This window comes from Abramis brama (genome assembly GCF_963993115.1).
Source record: "Abramis brama genome assembly, chromosome: 1".
NCBI classification, from domain to species: domain Eukaryota; kingdom Metazoa; phylum Chordata; class Actinopteri; order Cypriniformes; family Leuciscidae; genus Abramis; species Abramis brama.
In genome coordinates, this window is record NC_139963.1 from 19,270,712 (window position 1) to 19,293,124 (window position 22,413).

The following is a 22,413-nucleotide window of genomic DNA, read 5'->3' on the forward strand; positions in this document are numbered from 1 at the left end:
ACATTTTAAAAACACCACAGGCAGTGTTTGTATGATCCACTTCTTTAAAGGGACTGTAAGTAGGAATTTCTCCCATCTAGTGGTGAAATTGTATTTTGCATTCAAACGAATAATGCTCTCCAGCGCCTCACTTTTTCAAATGCGCATTGCATCTACGGTAGCCGCTATGTACCAAAAAGCTATGACAGGATGTCTTATAATAGCACTTCGAGTTTTTCTTCGGGTGAACGGGTTTGTTATTTAAAACAAACTGAAACTTGAAACAATGAAAAAAAGAATGCTACAGTATGAATTACTGACTGTGAAAAACATTACTCTAACTTTACTCGTTATATTTTTTGAAGTATGTGCATTGTTAGATATCATCATCATCAGAGCCTTCTCTAACGTTACTTTACTCAATAGCTGCTATTCATCAAAGAGCCTGTTTAACTTTTAACTATAAATGTTCTACTGTCTATATAATAAAGTACACAACCAAGCAATGAAAAAAAAAAGCTTGTAATTAAGACCGTAACACTGACTTACCTGTCGAGAAGAAAGCAGGCAACTTCAGGGTCTCTTTTGAAAGCTTTCTCCTGCATTAGCTATCCCGACATTAACCCTTGTTTTTGTAATCTCCGGTCACGTTTACGGTCTATTTTGGACTTTTTCGACGACGAGGACTCCTTATCCTGTGACTCAGCATATGTATGAATGAACGGTGTATAATAACCGTACAGTGCATCCTTTTAAACTTGCCGGGGCAGTGACAAGCGCCTCTCTCTGCTCTGCTTCTCCGCTTCTGCTGGCTTCAGTCACGTGACGCTGGTTCTGAACGAAAACGCGTTGTGGAAACGCGTTGGCCTAGTACTTTTTGTCCCTCTCTGCTATTATAGTTTTTCAAGATGGCGGAACTACATGGAATCCTCCGTGGACCTACCCGTCCCATGTATATAAAGATAATAAATTCTTCGTTTACGAGGATTAGTCTGATCATTGGCATAGGTATTTGTACACCATTGAGGGCATATTTATTAATAAAAATATTGATTTTAGATAATAAAATACCTAAAAAGCTACACATAGTCCCTTTAAGAACTATTTAAATCTTTGCACTTTCACTTGTTTAATCGTTCACTGTGTCCAATCATTTATTTCAAATTTGCACCTTATTTGCTTTTGGCACTTCAATCAATGGAGAAATGCAGGTTGTAGGTGAGATGCATCCAGATGAGCTGTGATTTCAGCAGCTTGAGGGTGAAAGCCAGGCTAGCGCACTCAATTGCTAATGGGAGCAGAAATGCTGCTGGCCTGAGGGAGTTGTAGTAATGATATAAGGAAAGAGCCTGGAATCCATCATGCTTAGGGGAAATCAGAGACAGGATTCTCACTCAGACCACCTGCACACACACACACACACACACACACACACACACACACACACACACACACACACACACACACACACACACACACACACACACACACACCCTGTTGAGGAGTTACTTTAGCAGGACAGTGCCATCTGCTCAGTCTCCACTGTGGATTTCTTATATTTACAGTGGGTTTCTTATATTTGCATTGAAGGTGTTTTTATTTGGGTGTTCATGTGTGTGTTGTGTGTTTGTGGATGAACAAGGTACAGTTCTGTTGGTTAGAACAGAGGTGTCAAAGACAAAAGAGTCCTGTCAGGCCCATGAGATGCTTTGAGGAATTTATTTTTTAAAATGCTACAAATATTAATGCCATTTCTATATTGGTACCATGTTCTGGTATCATGTATTATATATGTTTTCACTGTTGGACAGATAAATTATTTCATTTGCTGTTGCATTTTGTACATCACTTGTTTATGCAGTAGAGCCTTTATTTTAATTATGCACATTGCACAGCATTCAAATTCATGCTTTTCAGCTGAAACTGGATTTGTGGGTGACAATGTCCTTTGTCGACCCAGTTTGTTTTGTCTCATTTTTAAGTTTGAGTCAGTCAGTAATGGCAATAATGGTGTGGACAAGGGAAAAATACTAGAGGTAAAAAACAGAATGATTATGAAATCATGCCATGAATACCATTGGTGCTGGCATAGAAATTCCATTTTTCCATAAAAAGGTCAGCAGATTCATTCTGGGGCTAGTTATTGGTAATAAAATAAAAAGTAATTATTTTCTGGGGAGCACTTATAAACTTATATAAAAAAAAAAATGAAGACATATAAATAATCTACTGAACATTTTCTAATTTAGCCTATATTCAGGTTTTCTAATCTCCATCTTCAGTATTAGTTTTTTAAAACTTAATTAACTAGAAAAGAAAAGTTGGAAAAAAGGGTTTCAAGGATATATCCCTTGTGTTTTTTTCATGCATCTTGGCTGTTTCCTAGAGTGTTGCTAGAGCTGATAAATAGATGGATGGATGGATGGACAGATAGATGAATAGATAGATGTATATGTGACTTTATTATTAATGTGACAACTTGCCTTTGTTTCGTGACAGGATACTGAGGGATACTGAAGAAAAATGATGGATGGGTGGATGGATTGATGGATGGATGGATGGATGGATGGATGGATGGATGGATGGATGGATGGATGGGTGAATGGACGGACATACAGATAAGGCATATAGATGCATGGATGGATAAATGGACAGACGGATGGATGGATTAATGGACAGACATGGATGGATGGGTGGATGGATTGATAGATGGATGTATGGGTGAATGGACGGACATACAGACGATGCATGGATGGATGGATAGATAGAAAGATAAACAGACAGATGCATGGATGGATGGATGGATGGATGGATTGACAAACGGATGGAGGGATGGACAGATAGATGGGGGTATGAGCTAATGGATGGATGGATGGATGGATTAAGACAGATAGATGCAAAGATTGATACATGGACAGACCAATAGATTGATGGGTGGGGTGAATGGATAGGCAGACAGACAAAACAGATAGATGCACTGATGGATACATGGACAGACGGATGGATGGATGGATGGATGGATGGATGGATGGATGGATGGACAGATAGCTGAAACATCCAATTAATCATACCAATGTAACTGTCGCAGCCAATACAGTGTTTTTGCTTTTGTCAGTCTGAAAAATAGCCTCTCTCTCAAAGAAAATGAGATATAGACGTAGAGATGTTCTCAAAACCACTGGAGAAATATCACATCTGAAATGGACTGTGTGTCTAACATAAGGAATGGGGGTTTTAGATGCTTTGATGAGATGGACTGAGCGGTCCTTGACGGTCTGCACACATGCTTCTGATGAGGTTGCTTAATGAAGCTGATCTGATGCTGTCTGGAGAAGAGAGCAAACTGGTTTCTGAGCACAGCAGTCTAATTAGGTAGAGCACAATTCTGGAGGCTGTTTTGAAATATTTACTCAGATTTCACATTAGAAGCCACCTCGAGACCAATTGTCAAAATGATGAATTTTTAAGTCAAACTGGTACTGGTGAGCTGTTTATTGTGGTGGCAGCTGGTGTCAGATGTGTTTGGGCAACTTGGGCCTGGCAACTTCTACTCTGTGAAACCAGGGTCCTTCAATATAAATTAACAAGTGATAAGACCTACCCTGGGTGAATCTCTCAAAACCTGTCTCAAAACCCTTTTTTTATTGAAAGAAATTGGTATTTTTATTCAGCAAGAATGTGATCAGAAGTGACAGTAAATTCATTTATAATGTTATTTAAAAAGTCTTTTTCACATAAATGCTGTTCGTTTTTAAACTTTCTATTCCTCAAATAATCCTGAAATTTATTTTATCACGTTTTCCGCAAAAATATTGAGCAGGACAACTGTTTTCAACACTTATAATAATCAGAAATATTTCTTGATCATCAAATCATCATATTATAATGATTTCTGAAGGATCATGTGACACTGAAGACTGGAGTAATGATGATGAAAATACAGCTTTGCATCACAGGAATACAATACAATTTTAAATATATTACAGTAGAAAAATAGTTAATAATATTTCACAATATTTTTCTTGTTATTGTATTTTTTTCATCAAATAAATGCAGCCTTTGGAGAGCATATAAAAAAAATACGGAAAATAAAGTATCAACCCCACACATTTGTACAGTAGCGCGTCTTTGCCCTTAAGAAAATTTAATAACAGTAATGTAAAATGTCTCATTTCCATATCTGTAATACAAAAAAAATATATATATATATTTATTTATTCATACATTATGGTTGTGTTGGTTGTACTTCTATTAAAAAAATATCGTAATGCAGGTTTTTTTTACTATGATATTGAGGAAAATTATTGAACCACCACTAAGAATAATTGAAATCAGAAAATAAGAATAAATGTGCTTGATGGTCATGAAAATATGAAAATTATCTAACTACTTTTACTAAATCAATCTGTGAGACTTTACCATGTTTTACTCTTATCATTAGTTCTTCTGGTGTTTAGGAACGATCTATCTGGTGCTAGTAAGTTGTGTTCGGTTAGTTAGTTTAGTCCAAATAAAATGATCTTTTTGAACTGAGCAGGATTCTTTGAAGAAGCTGCACTCAAATATTTGATCTTATAAGATGGATAATTTGATTCCTCATCTTTGTAGTGGTAAAAAACTTCACCTTGAAATGTCTCAAATCTTCAGCAAACGGTTTGAAGCAACATGAGAGAATTGTATTGATGTGAAACTGTATTTGTAATACAAACTGTTTGCCTTGATTTGTTTTTCTCACAGTTCAGCGGTGGGCGTGGGTTTCTATGGAAACAGCGAAACCAACGATGGAGTTTACCAGTTGACTTACTCAATTTATAATGCCAATCACACACTGGGTGGCATTGGCAGTCTGGTAAGAGTTTCACTTCCTTCACCCGTCACTCATCATGTCTCATTTCATTGGAATAGCCTGAGGAACGTTTGTGATTAAAATTAAATCTGAATTTTGCCTGTTATATGCTGCATTCTTAAAAACTAAGAGCTGGAGCCTCAGGGGCTTTTCGCTGGTGCTGGAATATCATGTGATGAGTGGCACACACACACACACACACACACACACACGCAGAAGCGCTGCTGCAGGCGTCACTTCTGCCACAGAGCTGTAGTCATACAGTGTCTGTCCCCAATTTAACTTCAAGTTTGAGTTGTTGATTCTAGAAACCTCTCCAGATGCAAACACATCCATCTGGTGTGTATATTCATCCGCAAGAGAAAGCAGTAAGCACTGAGAGAAGACTGGGATTATCTGTTCATCTGCTTTAAAGGGGATTAAAAATCTATGTGTATATCCACGTCCACGGATGTGCTCGAAATGTTTGTCAATGCTGATCACAGAGAGATTGAGGACACCCACTACTGAACGACTATCACAGACCACCATTTTATTTTATTTTATTTTATTTTATTTTATTTTATTTTATTTTATTTTATTTTATTTTATTTTATTTTATTTTATTTTATTTTATTTTATTTTATTTTATTTTATTTTATTTATTTTTTATTTTTTTATTTTTTTATTTTTTTTTTATTTTTTTTGAACACAGGTAGCTCAAAGTTTTCGGACGAGGATAAACAACAAAAAGAAGTTTACAGGCTATGTTGAGAACAGAGAAACTACCTTAAAATTAGAATTAGAATTAAAATTAGAATCGCTGCGATGCGATTGGTCTGCCGGCTAGTCCAGTTATCCAATCACATCCACTGTTGAGGCAAAATCACGTGAGTTTTCTTGTTGTGCATCAAAGGATTTATTCGGTTAATGTGTTTCCATCGTAGTAGATATGCGCATGTCTTCTTATCGGATAAAACATTTATCTGCCTCAGTTGAGCTAATACGTTTTTAATGCACATTTTTAGAATTTACCGGTATGTGCATCTTTTCGTTTCCATCCAGAGTTTTTTTTTTTATCCAATATCCCAAAATGTGCATAAAAATAGGTGGATGGAAACATAGCTAGTGTAAGCATCAATGTGATTTTAATGCACGTTTTTTCAATTTAAAGATCTTCCCTTAAATATTTTCTTTGTGTTTTAATGTCAATCACTTAAAAAACAAACAAAAAAAAAACAAAAAAAAGGATGAGCTGTAAGAAAGACTACACTTTTTTGAGCCAAAAAGCTGAATTTTTCGACTAATCTCAGTCTTTGTTGGAATCGGTGTAGATTAAGTAACAGGTTTAAAAGTTCTTTGCTTTCCCATTAAAACGTCACTGTGTTATCTATTCCGAGAATGCACTGTGCATAGGGCGGTTCTTTGTAATTCACAGCAATGCTATTTAAAACAACCCACAGACAGTGTTTCCTGCAGCATGCCTCAGATGTGAGGGCTGTGTAATTCAACATATGGCAGGTTGAGTCTGGTAAACGGAGCATTTGGCTGACAGAACAGTTCTCCTCTCACAGCCCTGATGTTCATTACCTGTGGTGACATGCTCTGTTCCTCTGATACTCTTCCTGCCATCACTCTCTCTCCCTCTCTCTTCTAGTGTATCTTTGGCTCACTCGCTTATAATGCATTGCTTCACGGTTGGGCGGTCATGTCTAAATGAGCTGTCTAGAACAGACTTTTCACTATTTGCTGTAACTAAAACAACATTCAGAATGTGAGAACAACAAACAGCACTTGGCTTCACTAAAATGGCATGAATCCAATTTCAGCTTTAGTGAACGTCTCTTTTAAAATTGAAATGTAAAGAGGACCAGTCTGAAGGCCAAGCATGATTGCACATCTGAATTCATGAATGCTGAAAAGTGAGGGAGTTTTCAGACCTGCCAAGCTTTTTAAATGGCTTCTGCCAGTGGTTGCGTGCCAGAAAATAGCTGTTGCAACCGTGAGTAAATGTGTGTAGCGATTGCCATTTTGCATGCTTCTAACTTTATTTCATGCAGTGTCCACACCTTCCACAGGGGCACTGACTCTAATGCATGAATGTTGCTCTTATGAATCTTAATCTTTACAAATCTTAATTACGCTTCCACCATCTCCAAATTATGAGTTATAGAGCTATTATTCAAAAGAGCTACATAATGCATTTCACTGAAATGAAAGCAGAATGAGCAATTATTGCCAAGACTAAGATTTACCAGAAATGCCACATGGTGGCCTTTAAAAATAGGGAAAGAAGAGGACAAATGGACAGACTCAAGCAAATTAATTGTTTTTTAGCATGCAAACACTAACTGATGTACTGATCCATTATTAATGATTTGATGTCTAATAACAAACTTTAAAACCATTTAGACAGTCTAGTGTAGCTTATTCTGGTTAAAATAAGATGTCTGACATTTTTATGGCACACTTATAGTTTGGTGAGCAGCAAAGTGGTAGAACAAATTTGTTCAAGTCACAAATTTGATGTGTTGGCTAAGAGAAGTGAGTTCCTGTGCATTATACATCCCTATATTATAGACAATGGACCTTTTTGCACGCTACATTTTGCTAATGTGGCCACGCCGAGTCAAAATTTCCATAAATATTTCCATTTTTAGAGCTAGCTGAATCTAATTGCGATTGATGACTGCATTTTGCTGTCTTGTACTGTTTCTTCTAAACTAGCTACTTTCTGTCCCGTCTAGCCTTATTCTTGATTCCCGGTCCTCAAAATAGGAGGATAAGACCCCTCACTTTGTCCAAAACTCATCTTTCAAAAATGTTTAGCTTACATATCCACTGGCTTGGGAGAAACTATCTCAATACCTGCCAATGAGATATCCCACTTACTTGGGGGATGTTACATTTGCAATATCAGTTTTGTCAAGTATGTGTGGACCCCAACATTCTTTCAAATATCTATAATAATTAAACAAACAAAAAAAAAAATCTCAGCTTTTTGTCACTCTCGCCACTTTGCTTCTTTGGCAATCCCATGATCACCCGTGCATGCCTCCCACTCCCATAGAGAATTCATTGGAAACGGCCATTCATCTCTGCGCCAGCGTGGCACCATTAGCCTGCTAATAGTGATCAGCAATTTTCTTTGTCTCTGCTCTCAGGTGGGAAACTCATTGGGTATTATGCAGGTCGGGCTGAAGGAGCATCTGGATCGGTTGGATGAGATATTTTCTCCACGGGGTGACTACACCCAAACCTTGCGCTTCATGCAGCAGATGGCCGACAACATTATCCAGCAGATGACAGCCATGCCAGACACAAGGAAGGTGCAAGTGGATTTGGCAGCCATCGCAGACCAAATTGCATTCATAGAGTACTATAGGTGAGCTGCTTTGAGCTGGTGGGGTAAGGCTGGCTTATTTACTTCACTTCGTGCACTTAATGTTTTACAACATCATGTCCTATGTCTCATCAGAGGTCAAAGACTGGTTGGCTCTATTTGCTCTTGAGACTGCTGGTGTAGATGTGGGTCAGAAATGTGTCTGAATGTTCCAGATGCCCTTGCTGGTCAAACATGTGACCCAATTTTTCAGAATACTAGCCTCCTCAAATAGGGCTGTGTATCGGCAACAAAGTCACGATACGATATATATCACAATATGGGTCTGCACTAAATTTCACCCCAGCAGAATTTGGTATAACAGTTGTTTATTAAACACTGCATACTATAGGGCCATTGCTAACTATAGGCAGTTGCCCTCTGCATTGTGAAGGGCCTCTGTAGCACTGTATAACAATATGGCTTAGGTGTCATGTTAATATTGGACACTCCCCACCAGGTACAATATTCTGATTATTTTCTTCTTGTTTTTTAACTCTTTCCCTGCAATTGACTGAATATTTTGTCACTTATGAGAGAATGCTTTTTCCGGCTTTCTGTGTTTTCACTGTTATACGGTAGGGGGCGCTATTACACATCTTCTCAAAGAGTACTGAATCTCCTGATAAAAACACATGCGAAGAAGAAGAAGCAGAAACAAGCGATAGCATTATGTAAGCAGATGCAAATGTAAAATAACACGATCATCAACATTAAACTATACTATAAAGTCAACCCAGGACGAAGTATAGGACTGTGCGAGTTGTGGAGGTGTTGATGGACTCGATCCACTCCATCTATGTTTTGATCATCGTTCTGAATCCGATCTGGTTGTAATCTCTGGCAAAAACATGATTTTGCTTTTTTCTCAAAATGTTGCTTTTTTATTAAAGACCGTCTGTCAGAAGCTAGTTATTTTAGTTTATAACGTTTCAAATATGGATATTTTTCTTACACAAACGCACCGCTTCACTTCAGAAGGCATTTATTAACCTTTAGGCCTTTATTATTTTTCTAACTTTTTGCCCTGCTCCTCAAACATGGCCCTATTTTTCAAACTTCTGGCCTTTTCAAACATGTGAAAGTTTCAAACTTTTCAAACTTCTGGCCCTAATCCTCAAACATCCGACTGTTCAAACTTCTGACCCTACTTCTTAAACATGTGACCCTATTTTCAAACTTCTGGCCTTCTCAAAATGTGACCCTATTTTTCAGACTTCTGGCCCTGCTCCTTAAACATCCAACCCTATTTTTAATACTCATAGCTCTACTCCTCAAACATGTGACCCTATTTTTCAGACTTCTGACCCTACTTCTCAAACATGTGACCCTATATTTCAAACATTTTGCCCTGCTCCTAAAACATGGGACCCTATTTTTCAGACTTCTGGTCCTGCTCCTCAAACATGTGACCCTATTTTTCAAACTTCTGGCCTTCTAAGACATGTGACCCTATTTTTCAGACTTCTGACCCTACTTCTCAAACATGTGACCCTATATTTAAAACATTTTGCCCTGCTCCTCAAACATGGGACCCTATTTTTCAGACTTCTGGCCTTCTAAGACATGTGACCCTATTTTTCAGACTTCTGGCCCTGCTCCTCAAACATCCGACCCTATTTTTAATACTCATAGCTCTACTCCTCAAACATGTGACCCTATTTTTCAAACTTCTGGCCTTTTCAAACATGTGAAAGTTTCAAACTTTTCAAACTTCTGGCCCTAATCCTCAAACATCTGACTGTTCAAACTTCTGACCCTACTTCTTAAACATGTGACCCTATTTTTCAGACTTCTGGTCCTGCTTCTCAAACATGTGCCCTATTGTCAAACTTCTGGCCTTCTCAAAATGTGACCCTATTTTTCAGACTTCTGGCCCTGCTCCTTAAACATCCGACCCTATTTTTAATACTCATAGCTCTACTCCTCAAACATGTGACCCTATTTTTCAGACTTCTGACCCTACTTCTCAAACATGTGACCCTATATTTAAAACATTTTGCCCTGCTCCTCAAACATGGGACCCTATTTTTCAGACTTCTGGTCCTGCTCCTCAAACATGGGACCCTATTTTTCAAACTTCTGGCCTTCTAAGACATGTGACCCTATTTTCCAGACTTCTGGCCCCGCTCCTCAAACATCCAACCCTATTTTTCAAACTTCTGACCCTACTTCTGAAACGTATGACGCAATTTTTCAAATGTTTTGCCCTGCTCCTCAAACATGTGACCCTATTTTTCAGACTTCTGGTCCTGCTCCTCAAACATGTGACCCTATTTTTCAAACTTCTGACCTTTTCAAACATGTGACCCTATTTTTCAGACTTCTGGCCCTGATCCTCAAACATCTGACTTTTATTAAAACTTCTGACCATACTTCTTAAACATGTGCCCTATTTTTCAGACTTCTGGTCCTGCTTCTCAAACATGCAGAGGTGTAAAGTCCAGGGGTCAGAAAGTAAAAGTCCTGCAATATGTTTACTCAGCCAGCTGATTTCACTAATCTCCTGGCTGAAAAATGGTGCTAATAAGCAAATCCAGGTGATTGGAACAAAATAATGAGGAGGACTTTTACTTTCTGAACCTGGACATTACACCTCTGCAAACATGTGCCCTATTTTCAAACTTTTGGCCTTCTCAAAATGTGACCCTATTTTTAAGACTTCTGGCCCTGCTCCTCAAACATCCGAACCTATATTTCAAACATTTCTCCCTGCTCCTCAAACATGTGACCCTTTTTTTTCCTGTCTTCTGGCTCTACTCCCAAAACATGTGACCCTATTTTTTACATTTCTAGCCTTCTCAAGCGTGTGACCCTATTTTTTTTTTTTTACTTTTCGGCCTGCTCCTCAAACACGTGACCCTATTTTTCAAACTTCTGGCCCTAGTCATCAAATATGTGACCATATTTTTCAGACTTCTGGCCTTCTCAAACACTTGACCCTATTTTTTAAACTTGAAAAATAGGTCTCTTGAGCTCTTCTCCTCAAACACGTGACCTTTTTTTCAAACGTCTGACCATACTTCTCAAACATGTGACCATATTTTGCACACTTCTGACCTACTCCTCAAACAAATGACCCCTTTTCTAAAACTTTGTCCATTACACCTCAAAAATGATGGCCCTACTTCTCAAACATGTGACCCAAAACTCCTCAAACATTCTGCCCTTATCCCCCCTCACCCTACCAAAATCAACCTGTTTTGAGTTTTGGCCTACTTGTTCATCTTTACTGGCACTACTACTGTATCTCATGTGTACTAGGTTGCTTTTGGAGCTGTTAGTCTTGTTGAATTGATTTGTATGTCCTCCTAGAAGATTACATTTCCATTTGTAGACCTGTGCGTTATGAACTTGCAGTGCATGTATTGACAAGTAGCTAGTGTTTCAAACAGCTAAAGGACTGTGCTATTGAGCAGCAGCGCTCAAACCCCTCTTCCTCCATTACTCATGTGCAAATCTAATCGCCCGACCTCTGGACTCCCTTCCTTGATTCATCATACACCTCTGTCTCCATATATTTCGCTGGTTCCCTCCCTCTCTTTCTGTCTCAAGATATGTGAGCATTTTTAAGTCCTCATGGTGTAGGATTACTGATCGGATTGTGGTTTTCCAGGCATTCCAATAGCACACCAAACCATGTAGACCTTGAATCAATGCAGTACAGAAAATACAGCATATTACATGTGGTTTAAATTTTTTAGTTGGCTCTGACGTTAGTAAGAAAACTGTGCCCTATTTATTAGAACATTTTGTAAATCTTTTATTGAAATGTTATGAGTTCATACGATATAAAAAAAGAAATGATGAGCTCAAACAGGATGTGTGTTCACCGGAAGGAACACCTTCTCAGCGTGAGCTGTTTGGCAGATTGTCTATTCTCACATACAAGGCTGGAGCTCAATTCATATGTCTATTTGGTCTGTTCAATTATTAATCGTATTGATGGGAAACATACAACGGAAGAATAACGTGAGTGCCATAAGCACCCACTTTTAAAGTCATACTTAGAGACCTGCTGACAGCACGCTCCCACACACTTACATCACACAAGATGAATATTAAAATTAAAGCTGTCAATTGATTTTTTAAAAATGCAATCAAATGAGATGATACACAGTTTAATGAATCAAATTATATGTCAAATAAATCACATATAAGGTATGTTTTCTTAGAAAAGCACTGTAGATAATTCTAAGACATTGTTATTATGGCAGACTTTGAATAAACATTAAAAAAAATGGCTTTTTGATAAGTTTATCATTGGCCCACAGCAATCCATTTTGGGGCATAATTAAGTGAAAATCTTTTCATAAAATTTTTTTTTTTTTAAATATTCCAATGAATGTACAAAATTAAATTGCAGGGGCCTATAAAAATATAAAACATCTGTATTTGAACATTTCTTTCCACCCTCATCATTGTTTGCTTTTTTTCAGATGGTTAACGTACCTGCTGCTTCTGATTTTGGACTTGGTCATCTGTCTCTTAGCATGTCTGGGATTGGCAAAGCAGTCTCGATGGCTGTTCGCAGTGTAAGTGTGCTCTAAATATGTATGATTTAGACACCTGGCTTTGGTGATTGAACCATGATCTTTTTTTGTAAACATAAAGCCATTTGATGTCAACATTGAGATGGGATGCAATACATACTTGTATGCGTATGTACACAACGAGTCAAATGTCAGATTACTTAGATTTCAGCATGTATAATCCTTTCTCGTTTTGAATTGTTTGTTTAGTGTTGCAGAGTTGTTTATCTCTGCTAGCTTAAATCCCTAACAGATGCACAGTAAAATCATTTTGCCTCTGACATAAACAGACTCTGAGTGCATTGAGTGCGTTGGTTAGCCAGTCGCCAGCGAGCCCTGCATTTCCTCTCTCTCTCTCTCTCTCTCTCTCTCTCTCTCTCTCTCTCTCTCTCTCTCTCTCTCTCTCTCTCTCTCCGTTTTTCTTATTGGAAGCTCCTTTAGATTCATCCCCACTTACCCCACTAATGCTTATTGATCTCTCTGCCCACGTGAGCGTGCGCTCGCCCTTAACTAATTACTACGTGCTTCCAATCCGCTTTATTGGTGCTTTTAAGACCATCTTCAGACGAGAAAGGCTGTTTGAGGAAACGTCGGCTCCATTTTCCATGGCCACCAGGGAGCCGTTCATCTCTGTCTGCTTTTGACTTCCTGTTTACTCACATGATCACTCACATGCTCACGTGTTTGATCACTTTCTCACTGGTTTACATCTTCATTCATTTGCTTCTTACTACTTACTTATTAAGTTACTTACTAAGTCTTTTGTAGGTTGATTTCTGAATGCTTCAGCGACTTCAAGAATCTTATCATGATAGCACACCGTAGAGTTTACGCTTATCTGCTGTTGATCACTAAAACGTTTCCTGTTAGATACACATTCGTCAGATTCTTTTGCAATATTCTTAATTATCAACATTATGTTATGGAACAACATTCCAATCAACCAATCAGATTTGAGGGTCAAGCTTACGGTTTATGTCAAGTTTAGGCTTACAACCAGGGTTAGGTGCTTCAACATCAGTGTTATTCACCATCATTTCCCTCTGATTTTAGGGAGAAGTTATGGGTAGGGTTAGGACTAAATGTTTTTGACAGGAATGTTGTTCCAGGATCAACCAAATATGTTGATCCAGGAACCAGTCAGAAAAGTCTTGGTTACTAATTGGAAGTTTAGTTGATATTAATTTACACATTCACAAAACATTTGTGTAATAAATGGTGTTTTAATACATTTAGTACTATAATTAAGTAGGATTAGTATCATGGTAGAACTCTACAGGAAACACTGATCTAACACTTGATGTTTTCCTCTTTAAAGATGTTTATCAGATATGCATCATATATTATATTTAATAGAATGCTCTATCACAGACTTTTGGCGATCTTATTATGGGCTAGATTAGCAAAATCTACATTATCTAGATCAGGGGTTTTCAAAGTGGGGGCCGCCAGGGGGCGCCAGGGGGGCCGCAGCAAGTTGAAAAAAAAAAGTAAAAAAATAAACATTTGCTAATATGAGTATTGTTATGAAAAAACATTATAATATTTTGTTGCATAGCCTATCTGATATCTGATTGATCGGCTAGTGACAAGAATTGGCCGATTTTCACGTGATTTTCAGTCTGACATATGCAGATTCAAATGCACTCGGGCGCGCATGAATAACATCGCGCAACATCAACATCACACATGCACACAGAACGCACATGTAGGAAACCTTGTGAATTACGTCCGTTTCAGATCGCGAGCGGCGCGAATTTTTTTCGGCGTGCATGTTCAGTGAGCGCATTCACACCGCGAGCTGGAGCAGCGCGTGAGCGTCAAGCAGGAGCGTCGCATGAGCAGCAGTGAAGCGGAGGGTTTCGACCACGAGTCTATTTTTGTAGCGCTGCTCACGCTCAGTTAAAGTGAAAGCACACTTTTGATGGACAAAATAAATATGATTTCACTCAAAAAAATGCACATAATTTGCATGTAGGCTATAGTGTGTTTTAACAAGGAGTAGGCTATGTCAGAAAAGAAAATGAAGACAAACATATTTATAGAGAATGTATCCATTTAAACTTGTTTTTATTAACCAGTTTGGGTAAAAGTGGTGTTTTATTATATATATATATATATATATATATATATATATATATATATATATATATATATATATATATATATATATATATATATATATATATATCAAATCAAATCAAATCAAATCAAGTATATTTGTATAGCGCTTTTCACAATACAGATTGTATCAAAGCAGCTTCACAGTATTAAAATAAAATAATACAACAAAGTTTGTTTCTAGTGGAATTTATTGATTGATAGAATAAAATTAAATATCCCCAAAATATCCCCAACTGAGCAAGCCAAAGGCAACAGTGGCAAGGAACCGAAAAAACTCCATCAAGTGACCTAATGGTGTCCTAAAACTCCATCAGGTGACCTAATGGAGAAAAAAAAAAAAACCTTGGGAGAACCCAGGCTCAGTCGGGGGCCAGTTCTCCTCTGGCATCATTATATAGAAAATAAATATTTGTGTGTGCTGTAAAGTGGTTAGAAAAAATGAAATCAGAATCGGCTTAAATCTGTATCGGCAGGTCAAACTCAATGAAAAATCGGAATCTGCCTTGAAAATTGTAATCGGTGCATCTCATCTTTCTGATTGGCTGGTATCAAACACCATCACATAATCTGATGTTCACCTAGATGTTTTATTTATTTATTTATACATGTGCCGTGCGGTAGTATTGTTGATGGGTTCAATACGGGGGGCCTTGGCCAGAACCTAGTGGTATTTGGGGGGCCTTGGCATGGAAAAGTTTGGGAACCCCTGATCTAGATAGTTCAATAATTTTTTTCAATTAATTTATTAATGCTTTTAGTCAGCACAAGGATTCATAAAATTCATAAAGTGACAGTAAAGACATTTTTGAATGTTGCAAAAGTTTTCTGTTTCAAATAAATGTTGTTCTTTTCAACTTTCCATGCATCAAAGAATCATGAAAAAATTGTACCACCAAAATATTAAGCAGCAAACCTGTTTTTAACATGGATAGTAATAAGAAATCCAAATATTAGAATGATTTCTGAAAGATCACGTGACACTGAAGACTGGATAAATGATGCTGAATATATACACTTTAAAATGTATTCAAATAGAAAACAGTTATTTTAAATTGTCATGATAATCACAATATTACTGTTTTTACTAGTTTTGGTCAAATAAATGCAGCCTTGGTGAAGATAATCAAAATGATTTCTTTGGTGAGAATCTTTCACAAACCTTCACAAATCCTACTGAGCCCAAACTTACGAACGGTAGTTTATCGTTTTCATTTTTGACCTCACATCTCACTGTTATCCCTTCACTTTCTCTCTTTTTGTCCATTTCAGTATTATGGTGTGTGGGGTACTGACCCTGATCATGAGTTGGGTGTCATTAGGAGCGGGCACGGCCACAGCTGTGGTAAGTTACTGTGTTTTCACATGACTGCTCACTTTTTTCAAAAAAAACTTTTTTTTTTGTTTATTCTAAAAAACAATGTGAATGTTTGCAAGTGGGGGAAGAGGGGAGCGTGAGCTATGTGAAACTCTTAGGAGATTATCAGGGTTCAGTGACTGGATTTGTGAGTCTCGTGGTGCATGCCGGTTTGCAAAGCTGATTACAAAGCGCTGGTCATTTAAATTAGACAGTCCGCTGGCTTCAAGGAGGTAAACAGTTTTACTCTCTGTGCCACTAAACATGCCAATGTACTCATGTCTCATGTCTCGCCTCTGTCTTTATCTCTGCATCTCTCAGGCTGCATAATAATGATGCTTTATATTTAGTCTTGTCTTGTAATACAGTAATTTGGGTGTGGAGTACATTATGCATATGGGGCTAAGTGCCATGTTCATGATGTCACAAATGTAATGAAGGAGGATCTCGAGTACTTTACACTTTTCTGTGACCTGACATCAAACATGCCACTTTTCATTAGTAGTCCAAATCCTCAACCATGATTCTACTACTACCTTCACATGAAGAAAACAAAGTACATTTTTTACTTACAAATGCTGCCAGAAGCTATCTGCATTGTCAAGAATCGTTAACTTCTGTAAAACACCTTGTAATATGATAAATGTATGTGAGTTCAATAAATTATAGTCATGTAAGCAAAAACAAATGAGCAATCAAGCATTGCTGACCAATAGAGTGATTGCGAATGATATTGCTTATTATATAAACACTACGTTAATATTTCAGTAACTTATATTTCAGCATTGCCAGTTACTTTGTCTTTTTTTGCTCTGCCAACAAAAAAGAGTTTCAAATGAAGGTACAGCAGGATGACATTTCAATTCTGAATTCTGAATCAGTGTCTTTGAACAACTCGGTATGAAAGATTTAGTGATTCACTCGTAAAGACAGTTGTTTCACTCTGGAATCCTTTTTTTTTTTAATAACAGAATAACTTACTCATAAAGACATTCACTTGTCACCCCCTACTGCTTTTTTATATTAGGTTGCTGAATATGAGAAACGTGCACTGAATGCATAAACATATACATTTTTTAACCCTTTTTAATGTATTCTGGGTCATATCTTGAATAGTTTGGTTCATGGCTTTGAGGATGTAGAAACGTCACTCAACCTGTCCATCTGGTTAATATGACTAGTTTCTACCTAGAGATGAATTTAATATATTGTACAGTTTGATTTGATTCACAGCCTGTGTCATCCACAAAATAAATCGGAAGTTTCTCTTTAAAAGTTGATAAGTCTATTTATTTTGCCATTCTTCTAACTATTGTGTAATTGCAATGGTATACGTCAGAAAAAAAAACACCATTGCACTATTGGAGTATAAATGTGCAAACCTGGGTGCAAATTGACATTTGGGAAAGAAATATATATATATATAAGTTTTAAATTACTCGTGGTTCAGTTTGTATCTTGGTTTTAGCGTCACGGTTTCAGTACGATTCGGTATGTGCTATGTTCTGGGGAAAAAAGGAATACTGTCAAATATACAGTAAATAAAGAAAATAAGAACAAATAATCTAACTACAAGCAACAGCACAAATAAATGCAATAGAGCAAAGATACAAATAAAATAAACAACAGGTTTTGTCTTTTGTTGTTTGATTACCATTAAAAACACAGACAGCAGGAATATTAGGCTGCTGTCCCTTTAAGAGATAATGCACGGATCCAGTACACACTGAAACTGATACACATGCCTCTTTCATTCACTTAAGGCTAAACCGACTATGTCTGCTAGGATACTTACCAAGACGGGCATGTTGACAATTTTTTTCTCCATTGAAGCGCAAGAATTGAAAGAGGACTCAATATTTTCGCGCTCTTTGAGATGCGGGTTTGCGTGCTTCAGATGAGTGCGCGCACAATCTTCTCACAGTGCGCTTGAGTTCTCATTCACGTCTTCTGGCTCTTAAATGTTTAAATTGGCACGGCTTAAATTAGTTTAGTTTAAACAGATAGCAATGTGTGCTATAAAGGGTATCTCCTGCACTCGCGCGTTATCAACACCCGGGTGATGACGCCATAATTGACTAGTCGTATTCGAGCACACGGCACTCGCATTGAACAAAGTTTACAAAGAGTGAGTGTTTTGTCCATGTTTTTGGATCATCGCTGTTGTAATGTATTGGGAACCCAGGATGTGTATCCATCAACAGAAACATGCATTAGCAGAACTTTGTCTGTCTGTTTTACGTGCTGTTATTCTCAATAAACCATGTTATCGATGTGTCGTCAGATTTAAGATGAACCGCGGTGCAAATGCGTGCCGAGCCGTGGATGGAGAACTGCATGGTTTGATTTCTTTTTTCTTTTTTTACAGAGAACCGCTACACCCCTAATTGATATAGATATATAAATGGGGTAGGGTATTGAATGAATGAATTGGCTTAATTTCTTGTTTTAGCTTCAGTCTTTGAGGAGCTACACATAAGGCAGACCTGAGCTCTACCGTGAGCATGACTGTGATTAGAGTCACAGCTGACACTTCAATCGGGATGTCTGTTGGGAGCAGGACCTAAGACTGCTCAATGAGGGGTCAGAGCAAAGGTCAGGCCCCGTGGTAAAGTGGATTACTCAAGCTCAAGCAGTGCTTGACTACATCGATTCCTGAGAGTGGAAACAAGCATTGCAGGGATGTGTGACTTGCACGCTTGCATTCAACTCTTTTTTTTTTTTATTCAGAGAGAATTTCCCGTTGAAGCCCCATGTGTACCACCCTGATTGATTGATTTTGAGAAATAAATCAATTAAGCATTAATAAGGACATTTAACAGTAAAAATTTAATCAATTGATAAAAAACAAATCAATGATAGGGATAGATAGGAAGCAGTAGACAAATAAAATATATGATTATAAATCACTTTATTAAAAATGTTCAGTGATATTTATTCATCTTAAAGTTCCCCGTTTTCTAATGATTGTATCATTTAAAATTCATCTTTAATCACCGAAATGACATATTTAAACGTTTTTTTTCCTTGAAAAAAAAATGTCTTCATGCCTTAAAATGGCTTGAGTGTAACTCTACACCCTTGCCTCATTTAGTATACATGAGTTCAATGAGTATGCAAATGAACCCCGCCTCCACTCACTCACTCACTCACACCAGCTCAGAGATCCAGTCGTGACTATCAAACGTTGACCTGATTGGTTCGTTACAAGGTAGTTTGTGACATCAGCAATAGTGTTGACTCATGAATTTGCACATGGTTTGTCTTAAAGGATAAGTTCACCCCAAAATGAAAATTTCCTAATAATTTACTCACCCCAATGCCATCCAAGATATCCATGTCTTTCTTTCCTCAGTGGGAGAGAAATTATGTTTTTTGAGGAAAACATTTATGGATTGTTCTTCTAACAATGGACTTCATTGGTTACCATCGTTTTTAAGTCCAAATCAATGCAGTTTCAAAAGTCTTTGAAGTGTTTAAACGGGCTGTACGCGATCACAGCTGAAGAAGAGGTTGTTATCTAGCGAAACAATAGGTCATTTAAAAAAAATTAAAAATAATTTATAGACTTTTTACCTTCAATAGTTCGGATTGAGCTGATCAACAAACGGACAGGGAACTACGTCATCACGTTGAAAGGTCACGTCGGCGCCGGCAATACTATTTGAACTACTTTTCATATTCATCAGAATGTTATTCATATACTATTCATATTCATATTCACTGAATACTATTACTATATATATAATAGCAAACAATACTATTTGAACTATGCTCCTACGTACGGTCGCATTGTAAACAGTGGGGCGGTACTTCCGCCAGCGCCGGCGTGACCTTTCAACGTGATGACGTAGTTCCCTGTCCGTTTGTTGATCAGCTCAATCCGAACTATTGAAGGTAAAAAGTCTATAAATTATTTTTAATTTTTTTTAAATGACCTATTGTTTCGCTAGATAACAACCTCTTCTTCTGCTGTGATCGCGTACAGCCCCTTTAAACACTTCAAAGACTTTTGAAACTGCATTGATTTGGACTTAAAAACGATGGTAACCAATGAAGTCCATTGTTAGAAGAACAATCCAGAAATGTTTTCCTCAAAAAACATAATTTCTCTCCCACTGAGGAAAGAAAGACATGGATATCTTGGATGGCATTGGGGTGAGTAAATTATTAGGACATTTTCATTTTGGGGTGAACTAATCCTTTAAAGCATATTAAAAACACCACATGGACGTATAAAACAACATTAAAAGCTTGATTTTCACCACAGGGGGATTTTAAGAATTGCTAATTAAATGGTTTTCAAATGATCAATGTTTTTATTAAATTCTTATTTTTGATTATTAAATTATCTACTTATCCTCATGTCTGTATATCTCATGATTGGTTTAGTTGATTAGTTATTTTTGTTTTGTAATTGATTTATTGATTTCTTATTGATTTATCGATTATTCAAATGATTACTGAGTTCCTACATTAATCTCAAATACGCAATGAATTTGGATTTGCTAAGTTGGATGTATTTTATATTGGTCCTGGAACGACAACGTTCTGGTCCAACAAACACCCCTGGTCGTTACCCCAACCCTAACTTTACAGAGGAAATGATCGATAATATTGTTGCTCAATCCCCAATGCCCGCGCTAAGCATAATGCCAAAATTTAAATCTGGTTGGTTTTGCCATCCAGTATGTGCCATCCAGATCTGAATGCATGAATGAAATTTCAGAGCTTTGTCAGAGGGGAGAATTAAAAGCGCACAACAATTTAATTAGAAGCAATATTTATGACATTTTCCCTTAAGAAAGTTTCAGGTAAAGGTTAGTTCTGTTCGTTCTTGTCGCTGACACCCACTAATTTAAGCTTGGCCATCCACAGATCTTCACAATAGAATTTTCCCCTGTGTGAACAGCTCATATGGTCCTGACATTCAGCAAAGGTCATAGGCCCTGTTTAACACCTGGTGTAACACCTGGTGTAAGATGCATTTCGGTCGGTCGGATCACTGGTGGACGACGCTAAATACAGGTGTAAACGGGGTCTAAAATGTTTTGATCTTGTCACTTTCGAAAACACATTTGACCGGATTGCTTTTGCAGTGTAAACGAATCGAATGTGTTTGAACAACCACAAAAGATCGCCTACTCTCTGCCTACTGACCTAATGCGTAAACATTATGGGAAGCGCGCTAACCAGGCGGGATTTAAACTTTGTTGCGCGTTTTCTCCCACCCCTAGAAACAAAAGAAAAAAAGAAACTCCTTATGTTTTTCCAATGTCTACTCTTGCAAATATCACAGCCCAATATGTATGAACGCTGCAATGACATCCACAAAATTATTTGTGGCCTCTCAACATCAGAACTGTCCATGCGAATTTGTTATTTGTTCTGTTCTAGGGCACCAGTGACTTTTGTGTCTCTCCTGACAAGTTCATTGTCAATCAAACCAAAGACTCCTTAAGTGCAGGTAAGTAACATTTCATTACTTCATATGCCTGTGTCCTTTCCATGAACCAGATCTTTTTAGCACAGACAATTAAAGGCATATTCATCCACTTTTATGCCATTTTATTTATTATAAACGCTGCAACAACAACAAAAAAGAAATGTCCCATTTTCAGGATACTGTATTTTAAATATAATTTTGTAAAATCCAAATAAGCTTTACAGATCTTTATTTGAAAGGGTTTAAACAATGTTTTTCATGCGTGTACAATGAAGCAAAAACCATTACTGCACATGCACCAGTGGAACAGTCCATCAGACACTAAACTAGTACTAGTAATTTACATCTACAGTACATGTAATTTACATGACTGGTGGCTTAATACTGAATAGTTCTTGTATTTGGGTGGTCATATTGTAATGTTCTCATGATTGAAGTCATAACATGATGGTTTCCCAATCGATTTCAGTTAATAGCACAGTAATTTGGGTCCGGAATCTGCCATTTTTTTCCTATTTTTCTCAAGAATGAAGCTCAGAATATTTTGTACTCCCAAAAACAATACTTGAGAATGTACTTTTCTTTTTCTTAAGGTTGTTCTAAAGACAATGCTTAATTAAAGTTTGAATTCCCTAATAAAATGTTCTTAAAAATCCTAAAAATTAGGATTCCAACTTTCTTAAAACTACGAAAGCTTGTTTCCGCCACAGAAAAAAAAAGTAATTGCGACCTTTTTCTCACAATTGCAAGTTTTTATCTCGCAATTCTGAC

General features: G+C 37.3%; 1 protein-coding gene across 2 annotated transcripts in view; it reads left to right on the forward strand.

Moving 5' to 3' along the window:
- The window catches only part of ttyh2l (tweety homolog 2, like), a 47,644-nt gene that overhangs the window by 14,309 nt on the left and 10,922 nt on the right, over positions 1–22,413 (forward strand). For both annotated transcript variants that reach the window (XM_084136114.1, XM_084136115.1), the window contains exons 3-7: positions 4,717–4,828; positions 7,969–8,189; positions 12,626–12,721; positions 16,112–16,184; positions 21,594–21,663. In XM_084136114.1, coding sequence (XP_083992240.1) covers positions 4,717–4,828; positions 7,969–8,189; positions 12,626–12,721; positions 16,112–16,184; positions 21,594–21,663 — 572 coding nt within the window. The remainder of the gene's footprint in view (positions 1–4,716; positions 4,829–7,968; positions 8,190–12,625; positions 12,722–16,111; positions 16,185–21,593; positions 21,664–22,413) is intronic.